The 12,401-nt window shown below is 39.0% G+C and overlaps 1 protein-coding gene across 1 annotated transcript in view; it reads right to left on the bottom strand.

Annotated features, from left to right (window-relative positions):
• LOC135475752 (myosin-2 heavy chain-like) overlaps nucleotides 1-12,401 on the bottom strand; it is a 40,353-nt gene that overhangs the window by 15,730 nt on the left and 12,222 nt on the right. The window contains exons 7-18 of the mRNA XM_064755688.1: nucleotides 11,758-11,877; nucleotides 11,116-11,253; nucleotides 10,724-10,819; nucleotides 10,106-10,222; nucleotides 8,792-8,905; nucleotides 7,952-7,989; nucleotides 7,373-7,565; nucleotides 6,890-6,982; nucleotides 6,244-6,369; nucleotides 5,143-5,559; nucleotides 4,745-4,814; nucleotides 2,193-2,338 (exon numbers count right to left, since the gene is read on the bottom strand). Coding sequence (XP_064611758.1) covers nucleotides 2,193-2,338; nucleotides 4,745-4,814; nucleotides 5,143-5,559; nucleotides 6,244-6,369; nucleotides 6,890-6,982; nucleotides 7,373-7,565; nucleotides 7,952-7,989; nucleotides 8,792-8,905; nucleotides 10,106-10,222; nucleotides 10,724-10,819; nucleotides 11,116-11,253; nucleotides 11,758-11,877 — 1,668 coding nt within the window. The remainder of the gene's footprint in view (nucleotides 1-2,192; nucleotides 2,339-4,744; nucleotides 4,815-5,142; nucleotides 5,560-6,243; nucleotides 6,370-6,889; nucleotides 6,983-7,372; nucleotides 7,566-7,951; nucleotides 7,990-8,791; nucleotides 8,906-10,105; nucleotides 10,223-10,723; nucleotides 10,820-11,115; nucleotides 11,254-11,757; nucleotides 11,878-12,401) is intronic.

Below are 12,401 nucleotides of genomic sequence, written 5' to 3'. Positions count from 1 at the left end.
AAGGATTATCACTTAAGGCCATAGGAGCAATATTTCAGGTGTATTGTGGCTATACAGTCACACGAAGCAGACCCAGGCCCAATACTTGTACAGGAAATCTAACATGGATTCTATCTATGAATTTCAACTTACTTCAGGCCTTTCATGGACCAGTGAAGAAATTCTCAAAAGCCATACAGATGCTGAGCATTTATCTTATTTCATTATTTTTGTTAACATTCTGTGTCATCTAACAGTACTTGTAACGACACAGATTTCTATTTACTTATTTATTTGATTGGTATTTTACGCCGTACTCAAGAATATTTCACTCATACGATGGCGGCCAGCATTATGGTGGGAGGAAACTGCCCGGGGGAAACCCACGACCATCCGCAGGTTGCTGGCAGACCTTCCCACTTACGGCCGGAGAGGAAGCATGAGCACGGACTTGAACTCACAACGACAGCATTGGTGAGAGGCTCCTGGGACATTACGCTGCGCTAGCCCGCTAACCGACTGAGCCACGGAGGCCCCCACACAGATTTCTCCCAAAGTAATCACCACTGGACACTTCATTTTTACAGACACATATTTGATTGACTGACTGATCGTTTGTTATTGCTGAAATAAGAATTTTTTAATAGTACAAGGAAAGGTAGTTTTATGAGCACAGGAAATGAGAGAGCCTGGAGTAAACCAATGACCTTTGAGAAGTTACTTGCTTACACACAAAGATCAGACAGCTTATATTAGTGGAAGGCAAGTGGTCACCAGTGAACATGAATGACCATACCAGTGAGAACCACCAACTGCTTACTGTCACCAAGGCCTCCAGAACAATGAGAGAAGGGCTAACACCCTGTCCTGAGAATGAGAGGTAGCCTGTAACATCTTGTGCGATTGACAGGCAAACACTGCAGCCATTATCTGCAGACTGTTTCCCCAGCTCTAATATAGTACTGGAGGAAATGTGCTGGCAAACAAGGACTATTTGTGATTAACCTCAACCTCTGTGCTAACCTTCCTGCTACGATGCTACATTGCACGACAACTTTCCCGATCACCACACCATTATTGTCACTAACCCTTCAGTGTTTACATAGCAGCATAAAAAATACATCTCACGATGAGTGAAGATAGGAAATTCTGCAAACACAAAGGAACTTGACACCAGATCATGTTCTCATAATTCAACTACAGTTTCAAAATGAACAATATGAGAGCAGTCAACTTCACAATTTGAGCTATTCAAGATTTATTTCAAGATTAGAGTGACGGTAAAGATACTTGGTTAACAGATGAACAAAATTAATCTATACAGAAAAAACTTGTGCTGAGGTTTGCTTCACACATTCACTGTTGAAGTCTCATTATGACATTTAAATTTATTTATTTTTTTAACTGGAGTTTTATACCATACTCAAGAACATTTCACTTATATTATATAAAGACAGCAGTCAGAATTCAATTCAGGAAAACCCACGACCATCCACAGATTTGCTGACAGACCTTCCCATGTGCAGGACAACGCGTATTACCTAATGATAAGGAGGTCCAAAATAAACACATACACTGCACCCCACAGAAAGAAGGAATTTAAGACTGCATGCAAAAAGCCTACACCATATTTACAAAGAACACACTATTGAAATAATCCTCTACCTTGGAAATATAATCCTCGGAAACATCCATGGGCTGGCAATGTACAGAAATACACAATATACATGGATTACTTGGAAAGATGTGAAACTTGAGGCAGTATGACTCAAACTTCACATAAAACATAGCTAAGGTGTGCTACATCAGAGGTCAACTCCTAGTGAACACTGCAATAATCTACAGGAACTTGACAGAAGATAACGTTCAACATTACGCTGCTCTGTCAATAAGACTCTGTTTAACTTAGTCTAGAGACATTTAGAAATTGAGAGAACATCACAGGGTTGTAAATGGATAACATCCAAACTTATGATTTAGTTTGCAATGTATCGAAGCACACTCTGTCTCCATTAAACACCGCTGTCAGGAAGGAAGACAACAATGTTAGAATGTACTTCGAAACATACATGCAGCGAACTAATAAATCAGGCGCCATTATCCATATACAGGCCCTCAGATGCTAAGCCTTGTGTTAGAGTTACATTAAAGTATATGTAATTTAGCAAATAGATTCAGACATCCCAGCTTAATGTTCAAGAGATGAACCATACCTCTTGTGAGACTGCCTCCATCTCCAGCCTGTTGATGTGTGACTGTTTGGTCTGGATGTCTTCTCTCAGCTGACGAATCCTGTCATTAGCACTGTCAATCTCCAGGTGGAGACGCTCAATCTCCTCGTGGCTCTTGTCTAACTTGTCTACAACACACATTAGATACTTGTCATGTTTGTCCACAAGGCTTCGCTGTATATGGCTCATAATTACCAGGTACTCACTATTAGATGACTAGCTAATGTCTACACTAGACACATTACATTAGATGCTAGCCATAGATCCAGCATGCACGCCTTCTGTACAATGGGCAGTCTTGAAAAAGCCATCCACAATTAACCAATAATGCTTGCATATAACAGTTTATTGACATTTTCCAAAATGGCATTCCCATGTAAGTGGTTAATACACTCTTGTATATCCCGTGTGTAAATCTAGAATACTCTGGTATCTTTAAACCTTATTCAGGCAATTGATGACGAGTCATTAGGTGAGTGTACATATACTGTGTCTTCTTGTGGCAGGGAGAGTGCATGCTTCCATAGTGCTCCTGCTACTGAAGTATCATGCTGACACTAGACACAACACCCGACATAGTCACATCATATTGACACTAAGCCAACAGGTCCTGTTTCCTCCTTCTAACCTCTCAGGTGCTGGGTGCCAAGTGAGGCAGCAACAAGTACTGTACTATTTTTAAAGTCTTTGACATGACCCAACTCGGCTTTTTCCCAAATCTCCCGACTTTGAGGCAGACGCTCTAACTTTTAGGCAACCACAGCCACTCATAACACAAACTTCTGATAGAAAACATGTATGCAAGTTTCTTTATGTTCACAGGTTTAACTATTACATGTACATATATTAGATTGATCGACCACATGTACAAGTAAAAGTGTGTTAAATTTCTATATTTAAGCACAACTACTGTTTCTTTCTTTATCTTCTGGATACACTGTAATACTAAGAATTACTACCACAAGAATCAGAGCTGATGGATGCAGGTTGTATTAATGAGCTCCTTATATGGAGTTTAGATGTAAGATCTGCAAGCTAAGCACAAATATCCTAAATCCTACTGAAAGCTGTTGTACCTTGCCATGTAAATAACTCTATGAAGGAGACAGAGGCACCTACATTGGCAAGATTTGACATACTTGTAAGCATCTAGGCATCCTAAGGTCAAAACTATATGGTGATGAAAAAGGAAACAAGACAATTGAGAGAGTATGCTTATAAACATGAGAGCCCAGCTGCTAGACTCGAAATGTTCCTAACAAAATGTAAACTAATATCCTATGTGATACTGTACTGTACTGTAGTCAGCATAACTAAAAGAAGGGATAAAGGGTCTTTTATGAAAAAGAGTATTATTACCACCCCTTATGTAACGAATTTTACATTTCAAAATGGTTTTAAACCATTCTGTATACTTACTGCTGACCAAATGGTTTTAAACCTTTCTCAAATATATAAAATGCATTTGCCAATCTCAACAAAGATCAAAGAGAAGTAAATCTGTATACATGTATACATATACAGAGCTTTCTCTTTCAAATGCAATACCTGGTAATATCTGATGTGTTAATTAATCATGTCTATTACATATGGCAAACAAGACTTTTAAACTGTTATGGTACCTCACAACAGTCATGTTATGCCAGAGTAAACACTGAAAAGCTTGCTGGCCCATTTGTTTGGGCAGTAAACTAATACTAAGAATGGCTGACATATCAGGTGGGTTAAGAGTGGGTTAGTCTCTACCATGTATACTTACTGCTGACCACATCAGCGGTGAACAGAGATTTATAGTAGCCTGTGGAATAATCGTGTACAAATCATGTGCCAGACTAGTCTATTATGTGTACGTGTACACAATGAATCATGGTATGGTACAATGAATGCTTTACCAGACTAGTCTATTACGTGTACGTGTACACAATGAATCATGGTATGGTACAATGAATGCTTTACCAGACTAGTCTATTACGTGTACGTGTACACAATGAATCATGGTATGGTACAATGAATGCTTTACCAGTAATGTGAACATACTACAGAGATGGTTGTTAATACCACCTTGACAATAGGCAGGAACATCATAACATGATATGAAGAACAGAATGTGTGGATGGCCACAGAATATGTGTACACAATGATTTACAGTCATTATAATCTTTCACAATTTGTTATATGAATTGTTGTTTTCTAGGCAATCCATATTATGCAAATGCTAGTGAAGAGACTTGTCGTTATTATTAAAAGTATCCTGTGAAATGTCCAAGGACGTTTGACGTGACATAAAATGACAACACTTTACGTGCAAATGTGAGCAAAATTATTGTATACATATACTGTATAAATGAGCAATGGATTTGCATGTGTGATTGCTATGCATTTAATTGTCTGATTGAATAGCATAATAGTTCATATCCAGAGTTTACATTACATGAAATTGGCAAAATCTAATATCTGTTTGTGGTCTCATTGTGTGCTCAGCTACAGGTATCTATCGTATCTGTGCACACTGCATATCTGTCCACAGGACTTACCAATCTGACGATTCTTCTCTTTCCTCATCTGGTCGTCCAAATGCTGGCACTGAACAAGTTTTTCTGAAAGCTGTAGACATAAAATCAGGTGAAATGTTAGCCAATATGCACAAATCACATAAACGATATTCCCAAATAAATAGATGACAAACATAGTTATTGTTTACTAGAAAAATAAAAATCTAAATGTTGCAAACAAATCTTTTCAGGTGTAATTTGACAGGGGTTATTAAAATCTCTGAAACACACTGGGAAATTGAAAAACCTTAACTTTAAAAAAAATAAAAAGTTGATCAAAGCAAACATTTTGATTATGAAATTAATCCGGCCTCACCAGGTGTTACTACTCAACATGGGCACACTGGGTGTGGTATTATGCAAGGACAGAGAAAACTAACCTGCTGTGCTAGCTCCCTGTTGTCTGCCTCTAACTGTTTTGACATCTCCTCCATCGATCTCATCTTCTCCAAGTATTGCTGACGTTCTTCTCCCTCATACTTAGCTGATTTATTAAACTTCTCAACTTCCTTCTTCAGCTCATCTCTCTCTGCATGAAGTTCTGCGATGAGCTTATTTTTCTCCTTCCCATCTTCTTGCAGAGATGTTTGAATACTTTCTATTGATTCTTTATAATTGTCTCTTTCTTTCTGCATTGCCTCCAGTTGCTTTATCTTTTCGACCTTCTCTTGCTGGAGATTTCCCTCGAGTGTGGTCAGTTTCTGCTGGAGACTGTCTCTCTCGGCATACACACTGTCCAAGGTTTTCTGCAGACCAACCACCGTTGAGGTGTTCTTCTCCAGTGTATTCTTCAAATCCTGCACAGATATTCCAACAAACTTGTCAGTGCGATTTGGGAGTTATATAGCTTCAGGAACAATTACAATCTGCACACTTGCTGTAATCAGGACTTTCATAAATCCCAAGAAACAGCATAATCATTCATTTATTTACCTGACTGTTTTTTTTATGCCACTCTAAATATGTAAATTCAATGATGACACCTAGTGTTTTGAGTGGAGGAATCTGATACACCCAGAATAAACCACAGTCCTTTGGTGAGTTACTGGAAAACTCTGTCACATGTGACATATACATATTTGTGTGAGTCTACTGAGCTCCAACGTAAAACACAAAAACACATCACAGACTGCATAATGCGTCCAAAACATGATGTTACAGAAGCAGGGGTATCTTGGAAATTCACTGATCAAGAATAGTGTTGCACACCTGTGAGTGAAAGCACCTTATTATAACAACTAGGGCAGGTAATTAACATTATTAAATTATGGTACTTGACAATTTTTGTTCTGGCATATCCAACAAAAAGAAAAAAAATAGTCAATTTTACTGAATTACTTCAAACAGTTTGTTACCAAGTTAGATCATCAAAATTCACTATGTGCAATGAAGTAAACCAAAAGCCATCGTGATATGGCGACATCATAAAATTTATACTGATGTTAGAAAACTTAAATGCTACACATGGAGAGTAAACTCACAGCCTTGGACTTCTCCAGGTGCAGCTTTTCCTTGCTAAGACTCTCCTCTTTTGACAGCCTCTCTTGGAGCTTCTCATTCAGTTCTTTCTCAACAGCAGACTTTTCTGTCTTCATATTTCTAATTGCCTATAAATAAAAAATAATAGTACTTATTACGTGTCTATCTCAGTTTTACATAATTATAAAACTTAAAGGGATACAGAATTAGTTATACAGCAGATTTATTCAAGTATGACCAATGACCATCACCACTGTCAGTCAATCAGTGTTGATTCTGTAACCCTTTAATTATCCTTATTGTTTTGCTAAGCCGTCTTTGTGTGTCAAACTAGACAGAACTACTCTGTGACTGAGCTTGGTTAAGGACAGATGGCAATTTCTTAATGGTTACGCTTCGAAACATTACGAACGTGTGAATAATAACCATTTTAGTATATACCATCCCCAGTCAATAGAATGGCCTTGATCAGTCCATCCTGGTGTTCAGTGGCAGGAAAAAAGTATTCTCTGTTTACTCACTAAAATATCCTGTAATTCATTTCAATGAACAGACAGTCTATGAATTAATGACATATCTCTGTATAGATAGTCTTCACAATTATTAGGCTTTGATATATAATGATAATGATAATAAACAAAGCTTGACCTGTTCATAATTTTCCTGAGTTTTCTGAAGTTCTTCCTGGGTTGAGAATAAATCCTCCTGTAGAGTCTTCTTCTGACTTTCCAAACTCTTGACCTGGGATAAAACAAAGAAAAGTTATGTTGTATACACAACAAAACAAATGGACTCAGAGACGGAAAGAACACAACCAGCCACAAGCACTCAAATCAAAGAGCAGTAAGGCATTGCAGTCCAGCTGTTTTAAATTTCATTTAAACATTAAATTATGCACTCCAAGACTAGAACATGACAATGTATAACATTTAAAGGGCTGACGGCAACCTGGGGATGGTTGTGGGTTTCCCCTGGGCTCTGCCCGTTTTCCTACCACCTTAATGCTGGTTGTCGTTGTGAAATATTCTTGAGTACGGTGTAAAATACCAATCAATAAAATCAAATCAATAAATCTCAGAAAAAATACAGAAAGCTACAAAGCCACCAGACAACAAAGATAATACAACTGACCTTTGACTGCAAATTGTCCACTGTACTCTCAAAATCACACTTATTATCTTCAAAGGTGTCCTGAAGACTTTTCTGTTTCCTGTCTAGTTCTGTCTTTTCGGCTTGACTCTGTTCAAGACTGGACCTGGTTTTGGTTAACTCTGACAGGCTCATCTGTAATTTGGTCTTCAGGTCCTCCATGTCTTGGTCATGACTGTAAATGGAAGGGTTAAATGCTCAATCTCAAGCCTCACTTTAGGAACTGCAGACCTCTGGTTGAAGGTTTGGAGGGTAACTTGTTACGTACCCCTCCTGACATAACCCAAGATTTCTGTCCACAACTTAAACAAGTCAATCATTTTTATCTGCCACTTGAAGCTTAACATTCCCACTGCTGATAAGGTTAATTCAGTTATAAGTCCCAGTTACTTACTGGTATTTTGTCTGTTAGACAGATATACATATATTTTCAAAAAAATAATTGTATTTTGCAAAATGAAAAAAAAAAAAGGAGAATAACTGACACAGAAGGAAACAACTACTGAAACAGCCTGTTATGTTACAAAGACAACCAGAACGCGAAAGCCACACAAGCCTTACCGAACTTCCAAACTTTTCATGGACTTTTCTAGGGATTCCTACAATAGATAATAAAGAAATTAGATTTATTGCCACAAAATGTACTCAGTTTGTGCATAATCAGTTATCTCATACTTTCCCCACTCAGTGATTATGTGATACTAACCTATGAATATGTATTTCTTTATTCATATGACTGGTGTTTTCCACCTTGCTCAAGAATATGTCACTTATGCAACAGCATGATGGTGAGGGAAAAACCCATGGCCATCCACTGACAGGTTGCTGAGAGACCTTCACGCATACGGCTGGAGAGGAAGCCTGCATGAGCTGGATTTGAACTCACAGCGACTGCATTGGTGAGAGGCTCCTGGGTCATTGCGTCCTGGATAAAATTTAATCATTTTCTAATAAGACAGTATTTACAAGTATACATGTATATCTCAGTGGTCTTTCATACCATGTTCAAGAATATTTCAGTTTTCACACTTTATGAGTGGAAAAAGCAGACGCCGCCTACAACAAACCACGATACCTCACAAAGTATCAGTAAATCTTCTGCCTTAGATCTGCAGCCAAACCTGCGCAGCTGGATTTGAACAGGTGATCAATGACAAAGGCTTAGTTGTGTTGCTGGATACGACATTTTTGATGGGTCAGCTAAACATGGCGTCTATGGTAAAGTGGTGACAAGACAAGAGCCTTTCACCAACAAGGATGTTGTGAATTCAAGTTCAGCTAATGCTGGCTTCCTCTCAGGTTGTATGTGGGAAGGTCTGCCAGCAACCTGTGGCTGGTTGTGGGTATACCCAGTTTCCTCCAACCATAATGCAATGACACTTGCTAAGCCTTCCTACCAACCTTTTCCCTGACTAAATCCTGCTCTTGTGAAACCTTCTCCATTAGCTCCTTCTGTGACTCCTGTACCTGGCTGTACAGCTTCTGGCGCTCCTTCATCACTGCCTCCAGCTTGGACTGAAAACATGAACAAATCACAATCATGAACACTGTTAGCTGACTGTACAGCTTCTGGAGCTCACAAAACATCCCAATCACAAAACACAGTCGCATCACAGTCATATCCACAAACACACCACAATCCTGAACACCGTCAGATAGCTGTACAGCTTCTGGCACTCCTTCATCACTACCTCCAGCTTAGACTGAAACATGAACACATCACAATCATGAACACTATCAGCTGTGATGTTAGCTGGAACTGGAAGTCGCCAACAAACAAGCCGGTTAAGAACATCCCACAAGTGTTCAATTGAAGATAGATAAGGTGAATATGCTGGCCAGTCAAGCACTTCAACGTTTCTGGCCTGTAGAAATGGTCTGCATACAGAAGCAACATGGGGACAGGCGGTGTGTTGCTGAAATGTTACCCGATGGCACCGGACAAATGGGACGACTATTGGGTGCAGTATTAGCTTTTCTGAAACGATTCTGAACCGTGTAAGCGGAATTCCGGTTATTATGAAGCTCGACTGTTTCATTAGCTGTGGCAGTGGCTGGCCTGAATCAGACACAGAAGTGGAGAGGGTAAATATGGTGGTCTTGGTAGGGGGCCGTCACACGCGGTTGTCAGGCATAGGGGGCGATTAGATGTGCCGAATCCTTCATAACATCTTCTGAGACGATAAACTGTTGACACATTAACATTAAGAGCTCTTGCAACAGCTTTAAGGGCCATGGCAGGGTCCAGCATGGCGATGGTCACGTTCGTTGGTTCTGTGGCATCTGTGGCATCGTGCCTTCAGACAGAACTTGTAATGTACGGATGGCCCTTTGTAGCCCTGAGGGTAAGGAGTGCAAGTTAAGACCTTACAGATCACTGAATACTACAAATAGGTCCACACCTGTCTGATGGGTTAAAATGGTGAATAGGCTAGAAATCGACAACACATTGGTTTTGGAGACTGGAATGAACACTGGTGTAGGGTTTTGTTCTTGGCCATTGCTAGGTACTATATTGAAAAAACCACAGCATTATCTTGTGAAATATTGCAAAAAGAAAAGTGTTGCGTTTATAATTTTGTTCAGTATATAAGTCATATTCATACAAACCACCTCACCACAGTCAAAATTCCTATGACAACCATCAATCATAGACATACATATCATACCAGTACAGTCAGAACCATCCATTAAAAACCTAATACATGTACATACTGTTTGTGTTTTGACATCCTGCTCAGAGCAAGCTTTGGCAGTCTCCACGTCAGATTTTAATTCGGCCACGGTGGAAAGTAACTCTTCCTTTTCTGAGGTAAGTGTTTCCACTGTGCGCTGCCAAACAAGCAAGCAAGAAACAGAAATTAACAAAAGTGACCAACGGAATTCTGCACCTGCGATTCGTCTTAGATTTTGGTCAGGTTTTGTCTTAACTTAAGATTGAATTTAAACACCAATTTTCAATTTTGTCACGAAACTAAAAGATAACTCTTGTAAGTACTGAACCGAAATTTTTGTACAGTAAGTTACAATTTGGGAACAGTGAAATGCTTTGAAGTTAACATTAAGCCTGCCTGAAGCCTCCAACAGCTTTGTTATCCTGGGGCCAGACTGTTACAATACAGAGAAGGGTGAAGCATGGGGCACAAAAGATGGATAAGACATGTTTTCATGGCAGCACTATAGCGACATACTGATCTGAATGAGAAATCATAACACTCGTGGCAAACTGTCAGTAAGGAGTACAAGCAGTAGCACTGCTGCATGAGATCATCTGTAACATCGCGAGAGTTGAGTTAGTCAGCTACAGCAATCCATCCAAAGGTGAGCCCTTACCTTTAGTTCAGAAATGGTGGCATTCAGCTCATTCTGTTTCACAGCAAACTCTGCCTCAGTATCACGCAACTTGGCAGTAAGTTGATCAAGATCAGTCTGAAATAGTGACAAACAAATTACATGTACAGCCAGAGTATTTACACACAAAATATCCAATTTGTGCACTTTTTTTTTTACAAAATTCTTCACAATGTGTAGTAAAAAAAACAATAAAAAAAATTTGATGATTACGAACAATATATCTATTTTTGTGAAACAGCTCACTTTCAGCATCAACCTGACACTAGAAAAAACTCTTGGACTGCAAGAAAGACTTAGAGCAAGATTCAGGGAGAGAATTTAATCAAGACCATGTTGGAAACAAAAAATGTCTGTGACTGTTAGATTCTGACCTGAAGTTGGTGCAGCTGTTGTTGGTGTTGCACCTCCAGAGATTTCTGCTCTTCCCGCTGTGATGATAACTGATCCTCCAGTGATGAAATCTGCCTCTCCAGATCAATCCTCTGTTTCTTCAACTGGTCAACCTCCCTCTATCAATTGTAAACAGAGTCAAATCTTCAGTTCACAGGAAGTTTAATACCTAGGTTATCACTAACAGAGGACAGATAATTAGGGTACAGATTCCTGTACAGCCAACTTTTTCATATAGAAATCAGCAGCTTGACAAAATTTTATAGCTCAGCCTTTTGTTCTCATCTTAATGGCACAATGGTCAGTAGCTACAGTGTACAAAAAAAAAAAAAAAAAAAAGGAATAGTCAGAAAATTTTGATTATTGTTGTAACTATTTCACAGATAGAGCAATCTGCATGTATGGTGAATTGATTCACAAAACATATTAATATAAAGCTTTCCTGCCTTACATAGATCTGGCTCCAATCTGAACTACACACTGTTTACATGTTTACCTCCAACACCTCATCATTTCTGTCATGGTCCTGAATTTTACATAAACACACAAATAGGTAAGCTAACTGTCAGAATGATGACTTTCCTGTGGTACAATTAATCCCTAAGTTTCATGCTGCTGTTTACCTCCAACACCTCATCATTACTCTCATGGTCCTGAAGCTCAGTCTGAAGACTCTTGTTCTTCATCTGTAATGTGTGATTCATCATTCTACTCTCCTCCACTTCACTCTCCAACTCATCCACCTACCAACACAAAATGACATCAACGATCATTCCCACAGACTGCCAGGGGTTACACCAATGTCCACCACACATTGTCCTTATCTTGCTTTCACAGAAAGTTTTGATTTACTTATTTATTTAATTGGTGTTTTAAGCCATACTCAACAATATTTCCCTTCTACGACTTCGGCCAGCATAATGATGGGAAGGAACACAGCAGAGTCCAGGGGAATACCGACAAGGTAATTTTATTACAAAATAAGTAATGTCATATACAAGTGGTGTGAAATGCTTCCAGCTGTTCTCCTTTACTGCACGTCGAATGGTTACCTAGCAAAAGGAAACTTCAAGAAATAGGCTTTCCCTAGAGCTGCTTATGGGTTACATTGTATGACTATGAGATCGTCATTCTAATAATACAATACAACGCGGAGTGGACACTACAAAAAAAATTTGCAGTGCCACATTGAGAACATGGCTCGCAGATGTTTCTAGAAGATGCCTTCGGATATATAAGCATGTCTGGGCTTAAATTCTTTGAGATT

This window comes from Liolophura sinensis, chromosome 9 (assembly GCF_032854445.1).
Source record: "Liolophura sinensis isolate JHLJ2023 chromosome 9, CUHK_Ljap_v2, whole genome shotgun sequence".
Lineage (NCBI taxonomy): Eukaryota > Metazoa > Mollusca > Polyplacophora > Chitonida > Chitonidae > Liolophura > Liolophura sinensis.
The sequence above is the reverse complement of the archived record's forward strand: the minus strand, read 5'-3'. Positions and strand labels throughout refer to the sequence as shown.